This window comes from Elephas maximus, chromosome 7 (genome assembly GCF_024166365.1).
Source record: "Elephas maximus indicus isolate mEleMax1 chromosome 7, mEleMax1 primary haplotype, whole genome shotgun sequence".
NCBI classification, from domain to species: domain Eukaryota; kingdom Metazoa; phylum Chordata; class Mammalia; order Proboscidea; family Elephantidae; genus Elephas; species Elephas maximus.
This window is the reverse complement of record NC_064825.1, coordinates 10,873,428-10,895,709: the sequence shown is the minus strand read 5'-3', so window position 1 is coordinate 10,895,709 and position 22,282 is coordinate 10,873,428. Positions and strand designations below refer to the sequence as shown.

General features: G+C 39.8%; 1 protein-coding gene across 2 annotated transcripts in view; it reads left to right on the top strand.

Annotated features, from left to right (window-relative positions):
- Positions 1-22,282, top strand: part of DDX10 (DEAD-box helicase 10) — a 714,899-nt gene that overhangs the window by 33,678 nt on the left and 658,939 nt on the right. For both annotated transcript variants that reach the window (XR_007518135.1, XM_049889361.1), the window contains exon 9: positions 2,089-2,173. Coding sequence is in view for 1 of the 2 variants with exons in the window: in XM_049889361.1 (XP_049745318.1) it covers positions 2,089-2,173 (85 nt within the window). In the remaining variant the exon portion in view is untranslated. The remainder of the gene's footprint in view (positions 1-2,088; positions 2,174-22,282) is intronic.

The window sequence follows — 22,282 nt, the reverse complement described above, 5'->3', positions numbered from 1 at the left end:
TGAGGATTTACCTCTCTAACTACCACCCTTTGACTACCACCTCTCTTCTGCTACCCCCATCTTTCAATAAAGTTATATCATGATTTTGGTTAAATAACATCCAGTATTTACATTGTTTTGACTATGTAATTATTGTATGCTGCTGAGGGAAGATGTATACCAAGATTTTTTTCCTTTCTTGTGTTTTTTTTTTGTGTTGTGCTATGAGTTAATTGCCTCGTTAAAATTTTTTTTATAAGACCGGTCTACCTTCCTTCTTCCCTGTGTCTCTTCCTCCCTCCCTCCCTTCCTTCCTATTGATTTTTCTCTTTCTAGAAGAAGTATTTCACCTCTTTGATTAATCTTGTAATTTTTCTATTTTTTTTTCACTCTCCTGTTGCCATCTCTTTGTCTTCTTGTTCTTCTTGGGGAATTTTTTTGACATTACAACTTTCCTATTAAAGTTTTCATTTTTAAGCTCTAAGAGCTTGTTCTTTTTGAACAGCCTCTTTTTCTTGTTTGATGGATGCATTGTTTCTTTTCACTCTGAGGATGGTACATTGTTTCTGTTCCTGTTGAGTTCCGTTTTCACTCTTTCTGTTGTCTCTGTGTTTCATGCTTGAGGCTTTTCTCACATGTCTGCAGTTGGGTGTCATTTTATATTTATGAGACACAAAAAAGCTTATTTGAAGTAATTTGGACGTGAATGAGACTTGCTGACTGATGATCCTCATTCTAAGGAGGTTTGGACAGAGTTGATCGTTATGTAGGGGGCTCCAGCGTCCAAGTCTTTTCTCTTTGAACATTCAGTTTCTCCAGAAGAATACTCTGATCTCATGAGCAGAGGGATTAACTTTGCTGCTGGCTTTCTGGAAGCCTAGCAAGGAAGTCAGAGAACCCCGGTGACACAGACAGTTAAGTGCTTGGCTGCTAACAGAAGGGTTGGTGGTTTGAACCCTCCTAGTGGCTCCACGGGAGAAAGATCTGGTAATCTGCTTCTGTAAAGATTGCAGCTAAGAAAACCCTATGGGGCAGTTCTGCTTTGTCACGTGGGTCGTTACGAGTCGGAATCAACTCGATGGCACCTAACAACAACAATAGCAAGGAAGTCAACTCAAGGGCCTCCCAGTCAGCCTGCAGACTTTCACTCAGTACCCCTGTTTTCATCCTGGCTGTGGTGTCCCTGCCTTCCACCCTAGATGGTGTCTCACACCCATTCTCTGGGATAAGACTTTCGGCCTCTGTCAGGATATCCAAATGTACAGGATAGCACAGGGGACCTGAAAGTCCAACTGTTGCCTTCAACTTACCTTCTATTTATAGCTCCAAACATGCCCCTGCCTCTGAGGTACCTGGTTACTTCAAACTGAGAGAGAGAGGTTCTTAATATCTCTGTTTTTCTCGCCCTCCCCCACTAAAATTTAAGCCTTTGAATAGATTGTATATGACTTAGTGATAGTTTTGATGCTCAGAAGTATTATCTTCTAATATATATTTTTGGGTTGCTCAGCCCTTTTTCTCTCTGACACAAATTGATCTGAAATCCTTGCAGCAAAATCCATGAATAATCGATTAACAGTAGTTCTTTTAAGGAGACGAGAACAGAGTTTTCTGGAAATAAATGGAGCCTGCAGTCCCCAGAAATATGTGTGGGCTAATTAATGCTAAGAAATGGGAAGGAGGAACTGGAAAGACATCATCAGTTTGAATGGAGTTTGGGAGTAGCAGGAAAAGTAAACCTTCATTTAAATTTAGAAACCAGTTTTATAGTTCACTCAGAGCCCACGAGAAGTGGTTCTTTTAGGTTATTAAGTGAAAATTAGGGTATTTCATTATCTGTCTGACACAAAGCAGTCTGTCTCTTCTGTGTCACATCTGAAGTAATCTTACATTCAAACACTGTTGTTAATTTTAGTTCACTTTGCCAAAGGACAGAAGTGTTTATTATCTCTTGGTACTTGCAGTTAATTTTTTTTTAATAGTGTTCACAGATGATACCTATCAGTTTGTTGTGACTGAGAGCCCTGGTGAGGATGGCTGTAAAATAAAAATAGTGCAGCAGGGCTGGTCTTGAAATTGATTTCCTAACTTGACATTCATTTTGTACAGATTTCCCAGCTGTGAATTGGGTTCTTCAGTTTGACTGTCCAGAGGATGCCAACACATACATTCACAGAGCAGGTAGAACTGCCAGGTAGGTGTCCTAGCCCACCTTGCTTTTGGTGCTACCTAAAAAACAAAGCGTGTGTCCCCAGCTGCAGGCAGAGAATGGAGGAATTCAGGTAAGTGAATGCTGGTTTGGCATTTTCTGCTGTGGGTTGATAGTAATTTGGATAGCTCTTAGAAGTCATTATGGCTGTCACCTGATGAGCGCTGAGAAAAATCACTGAAAATCTTAAAAGCATTATTAACTTTTTGTTTTAGCTTTCTTCCCTTACTAAACTTCTCACCAGAGCTGCTCACTGAGCATCATCTCCTTGAATTCTAATGACCCTGCAGTGAAGCATAGGACTGTTATCCATATTTTCAGATAAAGAAGCTGAATCTCACAGTGGTTAAAGCATTTGTTCAGTGAACAAATCTTGAACCCAGGCAGTGTGAGTCCTCTAGTTTAGATCTTGTGGTCTTAACTTCTGTGCTGACTAGGTGCCAATAAGAGGCAAGGTGGTTTTGCATCATAGATCTTTCTTTTCTGTTTTTTTAGTGCAGGAATTAGAGGTACTGCTGGAGGCTACCTAGGAGAGATATTTCCTCTTCTTTCTGTCCCACCTCCCCTCCAAAAAGCACCCCCATATTTGCCCAAAGGGTCATTGGTAGTTCAGTGGCAGAATTCTCGCCTTCCATGTGGGAGACCCAGGTTCATTTCCCGTCTATCAGTGGAGGCTTGCATGTTGCTATGATGCTGACCAGGTTTCCGCGGAGCTTCCACACTGAGGCAGACTAGGAAGAAAGGCCTGGCGATCTACTGAAAATCAGCCAGTGAAAACCCTATTGCTCATGATGGTCTGATTCACAAGTGATCAGGGAGATGGTGCAGGACAGGGCAGCATTTCGGCATGGGGTTGCCATGAGTCAGGGACCAACATGATGGTAGCTAACAACAGCAAAAAACGTATTTGCCCAAGAGCTGTGGAGAAGTTGTCTGAAAAACGATATAGGAAAATCATAGTCATTTGGGACTAAATGGCATAGGATGGAATCTGAATGAATAAAAGGGTGATAAACTTTTTCATTGCTATTGAGGTTGCATTTTGATGTTTAAAGAATAATAGAGTTTGTGTAGTGTGTATTTCTGTATGTTAGGCATTGATGCTAGGTGCTAGAGGGTATGGCTTAGTTATAAAGACACTGGACTGGGGAACCTTAATTTTAAGCTGTGCAAAAGAGTTAACAGAGCTGGCCTGAGACTGCTGTACTTAGGAAGTCCTGCTGTGATGGCTGGAGTCTGGAAGCTTGGCTAGTAAACAATTCCCTATGCTGATACAAACTTTTCCTAAATGGTAAGGGTAGCTCACTGCACCTGGAGTGTGTAAGCAACAGCTGCATTCATTCTGAGAATCCAGAATTTTGGTGCATGCTGTGAAGAGGTTGCCTACCTGACAACCCCTGATAAAACCGTGGGCGCTGAGTCTCTGAGGGGCTTTCCTGGGCAGAAACATTGCGCACATGTTGCTGCACTTTCACTGCTGGGGGAGGAATGTGCTTTGTGTGACAAGGGAGGCCAGAGCCTGCACGTGGATTGCTCCATGCTCTACCTTTGTCTCTTCCCGTTGTGGTCTGGCTGTGAATTATTTCTACATTGCTGTAGTAAATCTTAGCCGTGAGTACAACTATATACTGAGTCCCCTGAGTTCTTCTAGTGAATCTCTGAATGTGGGGTGGTCTTGGGAATTCTTGACCCATGTCCTGCCGCCCTCAGGATGTCATTTCTTGGCTTGAGTGTCCTCATCTTTAAAATGAGAGACATTGGTCTAGAGGTGATTGATAAGTTATTTACCAGCTTGAAAATTATTTGGGATTTTTTTTTTTTTAATCCTTTGGGTGTATGTTTCTTCTTTTCCACTGTAATTTTTTTTTTTAACTTTTATTGAGCTTCAATTGAACGTTTACAAATCAAGTCAGACTGTCACATATAAGTTTATATACATCTTACTCCGTACTCCCACTTGCTCTCCCCCTAATGAGTCAGCCCTTCCAGTCTCTCCTTTCGTGACAATTTTGCCAGCTTCCAACTCTCTCTATCCTCCCATCCCCCCTCCAGACAGGAGATACCAACACAGTCTCAAGTGTCCACCTGATATAATTAGCTCACTCTTCATCAGCGTCTCTCTCCCACCCACTGTCCAGTCCCTTTCATGTCTGATGAGTTGTCTTTGGGGATCGTTCCTGTCCTGGGCCAACAGAAGGTTTGGGGACCATGACTGCCGGGATTCCTCTAGTCTCAGTCAGACCATTAAGTCTGGTCTTTTTATGAGAATTTGGGGTCTGCATCCCACTGTTCTCCTGCTCCCTCAGAGGTTCTCTATTGTGCTCCCTGTCAGGGCAGTCATCGATTGTGGCTGGGCACCAGCTAGTTCTTCTGGTTTCAGAATGATGTAGGTCTCTGGTTCATGTGGCCCTTTCTGTCTCTTGGGCTCTTAGTTGTCGTGTGGCCTTGGTGTTCTTCATTCTCCTTTACTCCAGGTGGGTTGAGACCAATTGATGCATCTTAGATGGCCGCTTGTTAGCATTTAAGACCCCAGACGCCACATTTCAAAGTGGGATGCAGAATGTTTTCATAATGGAATTATTTTGCCAATTGATTTAGAAGTCCCCTTAAACCAGGGTCCCAAAACCCCGGCCCTTCCTCGGCTGATCTTTGAAGCATTCATTTTATCCCGGAAACTTCTTTGCTTTTGGTCCAGTCCAGTTGAGCTGACCTTCCATGTATTGAGTGTTGTCCTTCCTTTCACCTGAAGCAGTTCTTATCTACTAATTAATCAGTAAAAAACCCTCTCCAACCCTCCCTCCCCCCGCTCCGTAACCACAAAAGTATGTGTTCTTCTCAGTTTATACTATTTCTCAAGATCTTATAATAGTGGTCTTATACAATATTTGTCCTTTTGCCTCTGACTAATTTTGCTCAGCATAATGCCTTCCAGGTTCCTCCATGTTATGAAATGTTTCACAGATTCGTCACTGTTCTTTATCGATGCGTAGTATTCCATTGTGTGAATATACCACAATATATTTACCCATTCATCCGTTGATGGACACCTTGGTTGCTTCCAGCTTTTTGCTATTGTAAACAGAGCTGCAATAAACATGGGTGTGCATATATCTGTTTGTGTGAAGGCTCTTATTTCTCTAGGGTATATTCTGAGGAGTGGGATTTCTGGGTTGTATGGTAGTTCTATTTCTGACTGTTTAAGATAATGCCAGATCGATTTCCAAAGTAGTTGTACCATTTGACATTCCCACCAGCAGTGTATAAGAGTTCCAGTCTCTCTGCAGCCTCTCCAACATTTATTATTTTGTGTTTTTGGGATTAATGCCAGCCTTGTTGGAGTGAGATGGAATCTCATCGTGGTTTTAATTTGCACTTCTCTAATGGCTAATGATCGAGAGCATTTTCTCATGTATCTGTTAGCTGCCTGATTATCTTCTTTAGTGAAGTGTGTGTTCATATCCTTTGCCCACTTCTTGATTGGGTTGTTTGTCTTTTTGTGGTTGAGTTTTGACAGAATCATATAGATTTTAGAGATCAGGCGCTGGTCGGAGATGTCATAGCTGAAAATTCTTTCCCAGTCTGTAGGTGGTCTTTTTACTCATTTGGTGAAGTCTTTAGATGAGCATAGGTGTTTGATTTTTAGGAGCTCCCAGTTATCTGGTTTCTCTTCGTCATTTTTGGTAATGTTTTGTATTCTGTTTATGCCTTGTATTACGGCTCCTAACATTGTCCCTATTTTTTCTTCCATGATCTTTATCGTTTTAGTCTTTATGTTTAGGTCTTTGATCCACTTGGAGTTAGTTTTTGTGCTTGGTGTGAGGTATGGGTCCAGTTTGATTTTTTTGCAAATGGATATCCAGTTATTCCAACACCATTTGTTAAAAAGACTATCTTTTCCCCAATTAACTGACACTGGTCCTTTGTCAAATATCAGCTGCTCATATGTGGATGGATTTATATCTGGGTTCTCAATTCTGTTCCACTGGAATATGTGCTTGTTGTTGTACCAATACCAGGCTGTTTTGACTACTGTGGCCGTATAATAGGTTCTGAAATCAGGTAGTGTGAGGCCTCCCACTTTCTTCTTGTTTTTCAGTAATGCTTTGCTTATCCGAGGCTTCTTTCCCTTCCATATGAAGTTGGTGATTTGTTTCTCTATCACCTTAAAAAATGACATTGGAATTTGGATCGGAAGTGCATTGTATGTATAGATGGCTTTTGGTAGAATAGACATTTTTACTATGTTAAGTCTTCCTATCCATGAGCAAGGTATGTTTTTCCACTTAAGTATGTCCTTTTGAATTTCTTGTAGTAGAGCTTTGTAGTTTTCTTTGTATAGGTCTTTTACATCCTTGGTAAGATTTATTCCTAAGTATTTTATCTTCTTGAGGGCTACTGTGAACGGTATTGATTTGGTTATTTCCTCTTCGATGTTCTTTTTGTTAAAGTAGAGGAATCCAAGTGATTTTTGTATGCTTATCTTATAACCTGAGACTCTGCCAAACTCTTCTATTAATTTCAGTAGTTCTCTGGAGGATTCCTTAGGGTTTTCTGTGTATAAGATCATGTCATCTGCAAATAGAGATAATTTTACTTCCTCTTTGCCAATCCGGATACCCTTTATTTCTTTGTCTAGCCTAATTGCTCTGGCTAGGACTTCTAGCACAATGTTGAATACGAGCGGTGATAAAGGGCATCCTTGTCTGGTTCCCGTTCTCAAGGGAAATGCTTTCAGGTTCTCTCCATTTAGAGTGATGTTGGCTGTTGGCTTTGCATAGATGCCCTTTATTATGTTGAGGAATTTTCCTTCAATTCCTATTTTGGTGAGAGTTTTTATCATAAATGGGTGTTGGACTTTGTCAAATGCCTTTTCTGCATCAATTGATAAGATCATGTGATTTTTGTCTTTTGTTTTATTAATATGGTGGATTACATTAATGGTTTTTTAAATATTAAACCAGCCTTGCATACCTGGTATAAATCCCACTTGGTCGTGGTGAATTATTTTTTTGATATGTTGTTGAATTCTATTGGCTAGAATTTTGTTGAGGATTTTTGCATCTATGTTCATGAGGGATATAGGTCTGTAATTTTCTTTTTTTGTGATGTCTTTACCTGGTTTTGGTATCAGGGAGATGGTGGCTTCATAGAATGAGTTGGGTAGTATTCCGTCATTTTCTATGCTTTGGAATACCTTCAGAAGTAGTGGTGTTAACTCTTCTCTGAAAGTTTGGTAGAACTCTGCAGTGAAGCTGTCCAGGCCAGGGCTTTTTTTTGTTGGGAGTTTTTTGATTACCGTTTCAATCTCTTTTTTTGTTATGGGTCTATTTAGTTGTTCTTCTGAATGTGTTAGTTTAGGTAGGTAGTGTTTTTCCAGGAATTCATCCATTTCTTCTAAGTTGGCAAATTGGTTAGAGTACAATTTTTCGTAATAATCTGATATGATTCTTTTAATTTCATTTGGGTCTGTTGTGATGTGGCCCTTCTCGTTTCTTATTTGGGTTATTTGTTTCCTTTCCTGTATTTCTTTAGTCAGTCTAGCCAATGGTTTATCATTTTTGTTAATTTTTTCAAAGAACCAGCTTTTGGCTTTGTTAATTCTTTCAATTGTTTTTCTGTTCTCTAATTCATTTAGTTCAGCTCTAATTTTTAGTATTTGTTTTCTTCTGGTGCCTAATGGATTCTTTTGTTGCTCACTTTCTATTTGTTCAAGTTGTAGGGACAGTTCTCTGATTTTGGCTCTTTCTTCTTTTTGTATGTGTGCATTTATCGATATAAATGGGCCTCTGAGCACTTCTTGTGCCGTGTCCCAGAGGTTTTGATAGGAAGTATTTTCCTTCTCGTTGCATTCTATGAATTTCCTTATTCCCTCCTTGATGTCTTCTATAACCCAGTCTTTTTTCAGGAGGGTATTGTTCAGTCTCCAAGTATTTGATTTCTTTTCCCTAGTTTTTCTGTTACTGATTTCTAGTTTTATTGCCTTGTGGTCTGAGAAGATGCTTTGTAATATTTCGATGTTTTGGACTCTGCAAAGGTTTGTTTTATGACCTAATATGTGGTCTATTCTAGAGAACGTTCCATGTGCGCTAGAAAAAAAAGTATACTTTGCAGCAGTTGGGTGGAGAGTTCTGTATAAGTCAATGAGGTCAAGTTGGTTGATTGTTGCAATTAGGTCTTCCGTGTCTCTATTGAGCTTCTTACTGGATGTCCCATCCTTCTCCGAAAGTGGTGTGTTGAAGTCTCCTACTGTAATTGTGGAGGTGTCTATCTCAGTTTTCAATTCTGTTAAAATTTGATTTACGTATCCTGCAGCCCTGTCATTGGGTGCATAAATATTTAATATGGTCATGTCTTCCTGATCAATTGTCCCTTTTATCATTATGTAGTGTCCTTCTTTATCCTTTGTGGTGGATTTAAGTCTAAAGTCTGTTTTGTCTGAAATTAATATTGCTACTCCTCTTCTTTTTTGCTTATTGTTTGCTTGATATATTTTTTTTCATCCTTTGAGTTTTAGTTTGTTTGTGTCTCTAAGTCTAAGGTGTGTCTCTTGTAGGCAGCATATAGACGGATCGTGTTTCTTTATCCAGTCCGAGACTCTCTGTCTCTTTATTGGTGCATTTCGTCCATTTACATTCAGCGTAATTATAGATAAATACGTGTTTAGTGTTGTCATTTTGATGCCTTTTTATGTGTGTTGCTGACAATTTCATTTTTCCACTTACTTTTTTGTGCTGAGACGTTTTTCTTAGTAAATTGTGAGATCCTCATTTTCGTAGCGTTTGACTTTATGTTTGTTGAGTCGTTATGTTTTTCTTGGCTTTTATCTTGAGTTATGGAGTTGTTATACCTCTTTGTGGTTACCTTAATATTTACCCCTATTTTTCTAAGTAAAAACCTAACTTGTATTGTTCTATATTGCCTTGTATCACTGTCCATATGGCAGTTCTATGCCACCTGTATTTAGTCCCTCTTTTTGATTATTGTAATCTTTTACATATTGACTTCAATGATTCCGTTATGAGTATTTTTTTTTTTTTAATTAATCTTAACTTGTTTTTGTGATTTCCCTATTTGGGTTGATATCAGGATGTTCTGTTTTGTGACCTTGTGTTGTGCTGGTACCTGATATTATTGGTTTTCTGACCAAACAATATCCTTTAGTATTTCTTGTAGCTTTGGCTTGGTTTTTGCAAATTCTCTAAACTTGTGTTTATCTGTAAATATCTTAATTTCACCTTCATATTTCAGAGAGAGTTTTGCTGGATATATGATCCTTGGCTGGCTGTTTTTCTCTTTCAGTGGTCTGTATATGTCATCCCATTGCCTTCTTGCCTGCATGGTTTCTGCTGAGTAGTCTGAACTTGTTCTTATTGATTCTCCCTTGAAGCAAACCTTTCTTTTCTCCCTGGCTGCTTTTAAAATTCTCTGTTTATCTTTGGTTTTGGCAGGTTTGATGATAATATGTCTGGGTGTTTTTCTTTTTGGATCAATCTTAAATGGGGTTCGATGAGCATCTTGGATAGATATCCTTTTGTCTTTCATGATGTCAGGGAAGTTTTCTGTGAGCAGATCTTCAACAATTTTCTCTGTGTTTTCTGTCCTCCCTCCCTGTTCTGGGACTGCAATCACACTTAAGTTATCCTTCTTGATAGAGTCCCACATGATTCTTAGGGTTTCTTCATTTTTTTTAATTGTTTTATCTGATTTTTTTCCAGCTATGTTGGTGTTAATTCCCTGGTCCTCCAGATTTCGCCGTCTGCATTGTAATTCTCGAGTCTGCTCCTCTGACTTCCTATTGCATTGTCTAATTCTGTAATTTTATTGTTAATCTTTTGGATTTCTGAATGCTGTCTCTCTATGGATTCTTGTAACTTATTAATTTTTCCACTATGTTCTTGAATAATCTTTTTGAGTTCTTCAACTGTTTTATCAGTGTGTTCCTTGGCTTTTTCTGCAGTTTGCCTTATTTCATTTCTGATGTCTTGAAGCATTGTGTAAATTAGTTTTTTGTATTGTGTATCTGATAATTCCAGGATTGTATCTTCATTTGGGAAAGATTTTGATTGTTTTGTTTGGGGGGTTGTAGAAGCTGTGATGGTCTTCTTCTTTATGTGGTTTGATATCGACTGCTGTCTCCGAGAAAAAAAGATATAGTAGTGGTTTATTCTATAATTGCTCACTGAGTCTTATTTTGTAGTTCAGTTTCCCTAGGCCCAGACCTAAGCCTGGTGCCAAGGTCACCTGACTGTGACGCTGGCTCCAGGCTCCGAAAACAGTCGCTGCTTCCCGGTATTTGTTCGTTCTGCGTCTCTAAATCTGTGTTTGTTGTTCAGAGTTCGTAGATTGTTATGTTTATGATCAATTCACTTGTTTTTCCGAGTCTTTGTTGCAAGAGGGATCCGAGGTAGCGTCTACCCAGTCCACCATCTTGGCCCCGCCTCCACTGTAATTTTTAAGAGAAGCATTTATTTTCTGCTTAACTACTTTTCTACTGCCTTTCCACTCCCTCATTCCCTGGCAAGTAACTAGCCTTCCATTTTGCTAGCTTAGAATTAAGGGTTTGTCTCTTAGTCATTACCTGAGGTGGGCAAGATTTTCTTTTAATACTTTATGTTTACAAAGACTTTCCAAAGCCTTCCCATATCAGGTTATTGCTGAGCATAGCCATGAGTAAGGGAGAAAACACACAACTCAGTGTGGTGTTGGCGTTCAGCATGATAGAGGGAATATGACCTTTTGTTTAGTGAAATATTAAGTTCAGGTAACAAGCAGATAAGAAATCCTGGTGGCACAACAGCTAAGCTCTCGCGTGATAACAGAAGGTTGGTGGTTTGAACGTACCCAGCAGCTCCGTGGATGAAAGACCTGGCGATCTGCTCCCATTAAGATTACAGCCAAGAAAACCCCATGGGGCAGTTCTCCTCTGTCACAGGTGGTATCTGTGAGTTGAAATTGACTCGACAGCACCTGAGAGCCACAACAACTAGATGACTTCTGTGTATTGGCTTTTGATGGTCTTACAAAGCTTCTAGAGACTTTTGGAATCTTACAAAACTTTTTAGGCTCCTTAAGCCTGAATTGTATCAAGTAGATTAAATGTGAAGTAATTATTTGTTTCATTTATGTTAATATTTAAAACTGTTTTTTCTGTAGTTTTAAGGGCATTTTAAAAATTACCTTAAACTAGATTTCCCTGGAGGTCGTCTTTTCTTCGTTTATTTTCCTAATAAGGGTTTATGGAACTGCCTCAGTTTGTGGGTTACAGCTTTTAGATTAAATTTGGAAAAATTTTAGCCTCTATTTCTTCAGATATTTTCTATGTTCTTCGTTTTCCTCTCATTTAGGAACTCCAGTTACATGTGTGTTTGATTACTTGATTTCTCTCATAGGTCATTAAAGCGCCGTTAATTTTTCCCCATGTTTTTCTTTCTGTGCTTCAATTTGGATAATTTCTTTTGATCTGTTTTCAAGGTCACTGATCCTTTCTTGTATCCAACACGTTGTGTCTCATCCCATCCTATGAATTTTTTATTTCAGTGATTTATTTCTCAGTTTCAGGGGTTACTTCTGGTTCTCTAAATCTTGCTGGAAATTGTCTTTTTGCTCGTTGTATCCATCTTTAATTGTTGCTATTTAAAAAAGGATATTTAGTGGTTACTTTCACGTCCTTGTCTAGTAATTCCAACACCTGACTTGCCTGCGGGTCTATTCTATTGACTACTTTTTCTCTTGCCTATGAATCACATTCTTCTGCTTCTTTGCACAATTTATAATTTTTTCTTTTAATCTACTGGATATTGTATCTAAAAGAATAGTTGAAGCCGAAATAGATAATGTATTTTATTTCTTTTTTGTCTTTGCCTCACTCCCTCCTATCCATCCGTTCGTCCATCTGTCCATCCATCAGAAGGAGAGTGCTGTTTCCTCTCTGAGGCAGCTCGGGTGATGAGCGTTTAGGTTTGCTTTAATTTGTGGTGGGGCTGTGGCTTTAACTGCTCTAGCGCAGGGTTTTTCAACCTTGGTGCTGTTTTGGGCCAGGTAATTGTTTGATGTTGAGGGGCTGTTCTGCGCATTTGTAGGATGTTTAGCAGCATTCTGGCCTCTGTGCAGTAGAGGCCAGTAGCACCCCCCAAGTAACAACCAAAAATGTCTCTAGACGTTGCCGAATGTCCCCGAGGGGCAGAGTTGCTCTTGTTGACAACCACTGCTCTCGTTGTTGGTAGTTGCTGTGCAGTGGATTTCTACACATGGGGTCCTTTTGAATTTTAAGAACTGCTCTAATAGTATCTTAGAATTAAAAAAGTAGGAGCCTAAGGAAATCTTTTTTGTTTTTCAACCTAGCCACCAACTTCTGTGTACCCACAAAGTTGTTATCTTTGCTCTTACCACAAGTTGATTTATGATTTTGATTAAAGCCTTTGGTTAGACTCAGTTAATCTCTGGCCTCAAAGGCTTTGAGGTTGAGATCAAGGCTGTCTCTTCAGGGTGGCTTGGCATGAAACATCCCAAGATTATTAGACCTTGAAATCTAGGCTACAAGACCGGGCAACTAAGAAATTGGGGGTTATCTTTCCAGCCGTGTTCATAGCCTGTGCTTACTCAACAAAGTTTCCTTGTAAGAGAATTACTTGGTGGAAATATTTTTGCTTTGAGGTCCCTAGATTTAAATCTTACACATGTGCTCATGGCTGCCTCAGATGTTTCACTGGTGTTTTACCTCATCCAGGCTGATCGTACTTCTTTGACAGGGTTACTCTTCCCCTGCGCAGCTGCCTAGTTTAGCAGGTTTAGCAAGTGGCCCAGATGTGAAAGAGTCATCTACCTCTTGTTTATCTAGGAAGGCCCTCTGTAGTTTAGGACTTTTAGATTTCTTTGTGTCCATAGTTCTCCATGACATTAGTGAAAAGTATGATTTTGTTTGTTAGGTGATTTTTACTTCAATTGAAGTGAAGATTTTTCATGTCCTTCTGCATCCTAATCAGAAGTAGAACACTACTTTCATTTTCATTTTCTAATTTTCATGAAAGGTATTTAAGCATATGTTGATTGATTTGTATTTATCCAGTGGGCCATCTTCAGACATGGACTGTCATAAACATGTACTTATTTAAGTTACATGCAAACTACCACATTTTTCTCCTGTGGAGCCACTGGTGGTTTAGGGCCACGAGCCTTTCGGTTAGTAATCAATCACTTTAACTACTGTGCTACCACAGCTCCTTCAGTACATGTACAAAGTAGCTATAAATTTGTGCACCCATGTGTTGTAGGGATGAATTTGTGTACCCATGCACACATTTGCATTTTGTGGTCCTGTGGTCCTCTGGAGAGGTAAGGTTGAAAAACATCTTACTGGTGTATTGGACTAGCAGATTGCAGGCTTTTATCTATACCAGTGGTGTGGACGTGGAGATAACAAACTGATTCCCTTGTAGAATGCATGTAGCTGTATTTTTTTTTTTGTTACTTTTCTTATATGAAGATTATGGGATAGCATACTATTTCAAAATTAAGTTCAAGAAATGGAACTATTTCTGGGTATTTTTTTCCTGGAGAAAATATTGAAAACCTTATATAGTTGAACATGCCATTAAAAAAAAAAAAGACCTGTTGCCGTCAAGTCGATTCTGACTCATAGTGACCCTGTAGAACAGAGTAGAACCTCCCCATAGAGTTTCCAAGGAGTGCCTGCTGAATTGGAACTGCCAACCTTTTGGTTAGCTGCCATAGCGCTTAACCACTAGGCAACCAGGGTTTCTGAACATGCCATGGTGTTAAATTGAACCTTAATGGCTGCAGAGATGAAGAGGGGTTAGAACAACCTCACTAATTGTGTTCGAAGACAGTGAATACTAATTTGAAAAATTGTTTTAGTGCAATTTCTAATGTGGTCATTAATTTTTAAAGTACAAGCCTGTTTGACCCTTTGTAACCAATTAAATATATTTTTAGTTGACTATTTTAAATGTAAATCAGTAGAAATACACTTTAGCATATGTAGTTCTTATTTTTTCTCAGGCAACTTAATGATAACATAACCAAATTGCAGTTTAAAAGTTACCATCAATGGGCATAGAGATAATCAGAAAGTTTTGTGGGCCATGAGACTGGATAATTGAATTGAATAAAGGCGAAATTAAATTTTGAAACTAATTAAAATCCTGTGTATAATGCTGTAATTAAAACCAGGTTGCCAGATAGTGTTTGCCTTTGGAATTGAACTATAATATATGGATATACAAAAATGAACTCACTGTTTGTTTTGCGGCAAAATAGCTAAGGTTTGGGGAATCAGTTTTTTTCTTTTCTGTGTTTTGGTGAAATGAAAATAAAGGTTGATTCAGATATTTATTCAGATATTTGTTGCCTGAAATACTGTGTTTTACTTTTTTTGCCCCTTTTTTTTTTTGCATCAGTTTTACCAATTATTTAACCTTTTTTTTCTGTTGTACTTTAGATGAAGGTTTATAGAGCAAATTAATACACATGTTGTTTTGTGACATTAGTTTCAACTCCACGACATGTCAACATTCTCCCCTCTCGACCTTGGGTTCCCCATTACCAGTTTTCCTGTCCCTTCCTGCCTTCTCGTCCTTGCCTCTGAGCTGGTGTGCTCATTTAGTCTTGTTTTATGGGCCTATCTGATCTTTGGCTGAAGGGTGAACTTTAGGAGTGACTTCAATACTGAGTTAAAAGGGTATCCAGGGACCATATTCTCGAGGTTTCTCCAGTCTCTGTCAGGCCAGTAAGTCTGGTCTTTGTGAGTTAGAACTTTGTTCTACATTTTCCTCCAGCTCTATCTGGGACCCTCTATTGTGATCCTTCAGAGAGCAGTTGGTGGTGGTAGCCGGGTACCATCTAGTTGTACTGGACTCAGTCTGGTGGAGGCTGTAGTAGTTGAGGTCCATTAGTTCTTTGTATTGATCTTTCCCTTGTGTCTTTGGTTTTCATCATTCTCCCTTGCTTCACATGGGGTGGGAACAGTGGAGTATCTTAGATGGCAACTCACAAGCTTTTAAGACCCCAGACGCTACTTACTAAAGTAGAACATTTTCTTTATAAACTGTGTTATACCAGTTGAGCTAGATGTTCCCTGAGACCATGCTCCTCAGCCTTCAGTCTAGTAATTTGGCCCCTCAGGGAGTTTGGATGTGTCTATGAAGCTTTCATGGCCTTGCCTTGGTCAAATTGTGTTGACTTCCCCAGTATTGTGTACAGTTTTTCCTTCACCAAAGTTACTGCTTATCTACCATCTAGTTAGTATTTTTCCTTTCCCACTACTCTCCTCCCTAGTAACTATCAAAAATTTTTTTTTTTTTTTTTTTCTGTGTAAACCTTTTCATGAGTTTTTGTAATAGTGGTCAAAAACAGTATTTGTTTTTTTGTGATTGACCTTCTTCACTCAGGGTACTGCCCTCCAGATTCATCATTGTTGTGAGATGTTTTGCAGATTCATCATTGTTCTTTATCCTTGTGTAGTATTCCATTGTGTGTAGGTACCATGGTTTGTTTATCCATTTATCTGTTGATGGGCACTTAGGTTGTTTCCATCTTTTTGCTACTGTGAATAATACTACAATGAACATGGGTGGGGATATGTCTATTTGCGTGACAGCTCTTTGTTCTCTTGGATGTTTCTAGGAGTGGGACTACTGGATCGTGTGGTATTTCTAACTTTTTAAGGAAGCGCTGTATTGTTTTCCAAAATGGTTGTACCATTTTGCATTCCCACCAGAAGTGCATGAGAGTTCCAGTCTTCCTACAGACTCTCCAACATTTGTTATTTTCTGTTTTTATGATTGTTTTATTTTCTGTCTGAAGAATTGGCTTTAGGAATGGTTCCTGTCTTGGGCTAACAGAAGGACTGGAGACCATGACCTCCGGGATCCTTCTAGTCTCAGTCAGACCATTAAGTCTGGTCTTTTTATGAGAATTTGAGGCCTGCATTCCACTGCTCTCCTACTCCCTCAGGGGTTCTCTGTTATGCTCCCTGTCAGGGCAGTCACTGGTTGTAGCTAGGCACAATCTAGTTCTTCTGGTCTCAGGCTGATGTAGCCTCTGGTTTATGTGGCCCTTTCTGTTTTCTGGGCTTGTAATTACCCTGTGTATTTGGTGTTCTTCATTCTCCTTTGGTCCAGGTGGGTTGAGACCAATTGATGCATCTTAGATGGCCACTTGCTAGCATTTAAGACCCCAGATGCCACTCTCCAAAGTGGGATGCAGAATGTTTTCTTAATAGATTTTATTATGCCAATTGACCTAGATGGTCCCCAAACCCCCGCCCCTCCCACGCTGGCCTTCGAAGCATTCAGTTTATTCAGGAAACTTCTTTGCTTTTAGTCCAGTTGTGCTGACCTCTCCTGTATTGTGTGTTGTCTTTCCCTTCACCTAAAATAGTTCTTGTCTGCTATCTGATCTCTGCCTCCCTACCTTCCCACTCTCGTAACCATCAAAGAATATTTTCTTCTCTGTTTCTCAAGTTCTTATAATAGTGGTCTTATACAATATTTGTCCTTTCGCAACTGACTAATTTCACTCAGCATAATGCCTTCCAGATTCCTCCATGTTATGAAATGTCTCATGGATTCATCATTGTTCTTTATCAATGCGTAGTATTCCATTGTGTGAATATACCATAATTTATCCATTCATCCATTGATGGGCACTTTGGTTGCTTCCATCTTTTTGCTATTGTAAACAGTGCTGCAATGAACACGGGTGTGCATATATGTCTTTGTGTAAAGGCTCTTATTTCTCTAGGGTATATTCCAAGGAGTGGGGTTGCTGGATCCTATGGTAGTTCTATTTCTGGCTTTTTATGGAAGCACCAAATCGATTTCCAAAGTGATTGTACCATTTTACATTCCCACCAGCAGTGCATAAGTGTTCCAGTCTCTCTACAACCTCTCCAACATTTATTATTTTGTGTTTTTTGATTAGTGCCAGCGTTGTTGGATTGAGATGGTATCTCATTGTAGTTTTGATTTGCATTTCTCTAATGGCTAATGATTGTGAACATTTCCTTATGTATCTGTTAGCTACCTGAATGTCTTCTTTAGTGAAGTGTCTGTTCATATCCTTTGCCCATTTTTTAATTGGGTTATTTGTCTTTTCGTAGTTGAGTTTTTGCAGTACCATATAGATTTTAGAGATCAGACGCTGATCAGAAATGTCATAGCTAAAAACTTTCCCAGTTGGTAGGTAATCTTTTACTCTTTTGGTGAAGTCTTTGAATGAGCATAGGTGCTTGATTTTTAGCAGCTCCCAGTTATCTAGTTTTTTTTCTGCATTGTTAGTAATGTTTTGTATGCCGTTTGTGCCATGTATTAAGGTTCCTAGTGTTGTCCCTATTTTTTCTTCCATAGTCATTATCGTTATACATTTTTAAAATTTTTATTGTGCTTTAAGTGAAAGTTCTGAATTTCTGATTACTGTCTCTCTATGGATTCTTGCAGCTTATCAAATTTTTCATTATGTTCTTGAATAACCTCTTTAATTTCTTTATCTGTGTGTTCTTTGGCTTGTTCTGCATATTGCCTGATCTTCTTCCTGATCTCATTCCTGATGTCTTAAAGAGTTCTATGTATTAATCTTCTGTATTCTGCATCCGGTAATTCTAGGAATGCACCTTCATCCAGAAGATCCCTTGATTCTGTGTTTCGAGAGCTTGTTGAAGCAATCATGGTCTGTTTCTTTATGTGATTTGATATTAACTGTTGTCTCTGAACCATCTATATGTTATTGTATTAATTATCTTATATTTGCTTACTATATCCTAGCTTCTTGCTTTGTTTTGTTTTGATATGCCCAAATAGGTTGCTTGAGTGAGCTACCTTAATTATTTTAGTCTCTGAAGCTCTAATGTCCTGTCACCAGATGGCTAGAGCTGTTAGTAGGTATATCAGCTTAGGAGTCCGTTCACTTTTCTTGTGTGGATTCAGCTCAGGTGTCCAGGTAGTTGGTTATCAAGTGTGTGGTACAGGCTCTGTCCTACAGTCTTAGAGGGATAGGGGTGATTGGTGTAGGTACTGTTATCTGGTTGTAGCAGGGGGTCATACTCTGAACAAGGCAGGGGGCTGACAACCATCTCCCAAATGTCTCTGAGGAAAGCGCGTTCCTGTTCCCTGGAGTATATTGGTGCGTGGGTCCTGCAGATGGACCATGGGCACCCAGTGCTTTTGGTTGTAAGGACTGGGAGGTACCAGTTATCCTTGGACCTCTGTCTCGGGTGGCTGAGTGACGTGGGTGGAGCCACCAGCCTTTAGGCCCCTGATGTGTGTAGGTGAGGACCCTGTTTAATAGGCAAAGCGGTGTCAAACATCAAACACTCACCTCTCCACTGCACAGCTGAAACAGTTATGGTTGGACAACAATGGCCTATTTTCTTGAAATAGGTCCATGCAGAGGGGAAATGTATTCAAAGTCCATGGACTGTTTATGCTTGGACAGGAGCCGCTTCTGTCCTGAGCTCCCCAGGTTCTTGGATCTGGCAGATTATCTTGTTCCCCAATTGTGAATTTATTCCTCCTTCAAGGCCAGGAGAATGGATTGGGGTGCTCAGCATGGACTATCTCAGGCCCAGGGAAATTGACAGCCACTGAAGCCATCTTGGGGGCTGGGGGCATGGTAAAATATACGCAAGTACTTAGTTTTTGCCAACAGTGATGTTCTTCTCTGGTTCCGGAGGTGTGAGTAGGCTGTGCAGGTGGCTCTCTCTCCCTGAGGAAACTGTGGCTGTAACACTACTGCCAGCCCGTTGCAGTCGCTCCCGGGAATGGTACCTGAGGGATCCGGGCAATTCAGGTCCAGCAACTCCTCTCCAGTTCTGAACCGTCTCTCTCTCCGCCTGCCACTCGGTCTGATTTCTAACTTTGCCTTTGATGTTCAGGGCTCCTAGTTTGTCATAAATATAATCGTTTCACTTGTTTTTTCAGGTCTTTGTTGTAGGAGGGATCACCGGAAGTGTCTGACTACTTAGCTCTCTTGGCCCTACCCCTGAATGTTTTCCTTGGTGACGTGTCTGTTCATAGCCTTTGCCCATTTTTTAATGGCTTACTTGTTTTTTGTTGTAGAGGTGTCGGATTTCCCTATAGAGTGTAGAGATTAGACCTTTGTCGGATTTGTCACAGCCAAAATTTTTCTTCCCAGTCTGTAGTTTCTCTTTTTACTGTTTTGTGAAGTCTTTTGATGAACATAAGTGTTTAATTGTTAGTTATGGTTTGTATGCTGTTAATGCCATGTATCAGGGCTTCTAGGATTGGCCCCGGTTTTTCTTCTATGATCTTTTCCTTTTATTTTCTTGAATTATCTACACCCCTTTTAACAAAATGATTTCCTTTGGAGACATAATGGAGTGTGAGGTTAAGAATTACTTTACTTCAAGTGGTTTGGCCTTAGTCCCTGGCCTCTGTGAAGTAACTGTTAGAGTGGTTGGGCTCCACTGGCCACACCTGAGGATTTGTACTAATGTGTGGAAGTTGGTCTGGGAGCCCACCTGGTAACCAACAATGAATGTATAGGCTGGCTGATAAAAACCGGAGACACTGAAGCTTGAAGAAGCTTTCTGAGGGAGAGAATCCTTGAAGGAGAGCTTTCTGGTTTAGAAATCTTCCCAAGCCTCACCAGAGTGCCTCTTCATGTTGCTCCTGAGTTACTCTTGGTTGTATCCTGTTACTCTTGCCTGTTGGTATCCTGAGTTATATGCTTTACCCTAATAAATCATACAACCGTAAGTATAGTCTGTGATTTCTGTGTGACATTGCAGCAAATTACCAAACTCAGCAGAGAAATAGGAATGAGGGGGAGGGAGGGCTTGTGTTAGAGACAAGGAGAAGTCAGAGAGCAGAGATATGATTGACCTTTGCCTCTTAGGAACCAGCTCTGTGGTGACTCTTAGGTGCGAAATGATCCATTTAGGGAGAAAAACTCTTGGCCTACTCTTGTTTCCTTGGGTCCATTTGGATGAGGATGAGAAACTTTAACTGAGGCAAGGTCTATTAGTATACTTTTATAAAGCTGTATCCTGTGATACACTGAACCACTTAAAAGGGCCTGCAGTTTTTGGTGCTCGTGAAATGAAGCTCTTGTAAAAATACCCAAATGAAAATTGGCAATGAAAAGTAGGCAAACATCAGATACTCCTGGTATTTTTTTAAAAGCTTTTATTAAGGTAGTGTGATGTGGGTGGAAGATGGGAGTTTATACTGTATATGACCCCCCCAGTGGAGAATAAAATAATTTCAGCATTATTCCAACTCAGCTATATTTGCTTTGCTGCGTTTTGTGAATCTCATAGATTTTATTTATGATTTAGGTAGCAGAATGCGATTCCACTAGGGGACAGCAGAGGCCAAACTTTTGCATTATACATTCACTGGCAGCAGTAGTTTAGGTCTCAACATAGCAAATATTAAGATGGAAACTAGTTTAAAATTTCTAATGTTATAACTTGTGAAAAGTTCATGGTTTGTTTATGAAAAATTCTTGTACTTTATAGAATAGATAATGAGGGAAGTTTTTCTTTATTGTATTTTTAATTGGTTTCTAAATTGAAATATTAAAAGTGAAAAGACAATTTTTATGGGCATTAACTTACTGAAGCTTACTATTTATATCATAGATAGAAGATAGGAATAATTTTTGCTAGTGAAATTTCTCCTTTCTTTAGCTTGATTTTGTGAAGGTCCTATCTTTAGTTAGCTCCTCACAGAGAGAAGCTGATGCTCCCTTATAGGGACTTCTGCCTTTGTCTATTGGTAACTGATTTAAAGCTTTACTAAAAGGGCAAAATCAGTTCTTTATTTCTCATTTTGAAGCAGTGAGGAGGTAGAGTAGAATATAGCCAGTGTAGCTATAAAAAAATCAGTTGCCGTTGAGTTGATTCTGACTCATAGCAACCCTATAGGACAGAGTAGAACTGCCGCATAGGGTTTCCAAGGAGTGGCTGGTGGATATGAACTGCCACCTTTTTGGTTAGCAGCCAAACTCTTAACCACTCCATCACCGGGGCCCCAGTGTAGCTATAGTGGTAAATAAAAGCAAAACTAAAACCAGACTCGTGGCCATGAAGTCAATTCCAGCTCATAGTGACCTTATAGGGCAGAGTAGAACTGCCCCATATGGTTTCCAAGGAGCGTCTGGTGGATTCGAACTGCCGACCTTTTGGTTAGCAGCCTTAGCTTGTAACCACTATGGCACCAGTGGTAGATAAGGGGGCTGATATTTCTTAGGTGTCTGCCGTTTACCAGGCACTTCCCCTTGTGCTCTGCTATGGTCTTTTCTCAACACAGTAGCCAAGTCAGATCATGCCGCTCCTCTGATGGCTTCCCATTTCATGCAGAATAAAAGCCAAAGACCTACTGAGCCCTCTGCTGTTCTTCACTGCCCACTCCTTTCCTGTTATTCGGGGACTTGTTCTTTATGCTCCACACTGGTCTCCTTGCTGTTACTCATACATGCCAGGCATGTTTTTACCTTGAGGCCTTTATATATTAGCTATTTCTCCCACAGGAATGCTTTTTCCTTAAGTATCCACACGGCTGTCTTTCTTTCCTTCCCATCAACCTCTCCTTGTTACTTGCTCTACTTTTTCTTTTTTTTCGTAGCACTTAATCACCTTCAGATACACTGGAGCATTTATTTATTATTTTATTATTTCTCTTTTTCATTAGAATGTAAGCTCCATGATAACACGAACTTTTGTCTATCGAGTTCATTGGTATACCCTGAGTACTTAGAATAGGGTCTGGCATGTGGTAGACACCTGAGATAACCCAGAGAATTGGATTTTTAAATCAGACTCCTGAATCAGAGATCTTACCCAATATATTAGATATCCATTTCTGTGTAACAAATTACCCCACATTTGCATTTTTAGACTTGACTGGGGGTTGAGGGTAGATCCATTTCCAGACTTGCTCAAGTGGTTGTTTGCAGGATTCATTTCCTTACCGGTTGTTGACCAGAGGCTTCCATAGAGAAACTTACCACATAACAGCTGGCTCCACAGGATAGAGCATATGAGAGGGTAAGTGATTGTAAGATGGACATAGTCCTGGAAGTCACACTTCGTCTTATCTGCATTATCCTAGTGGT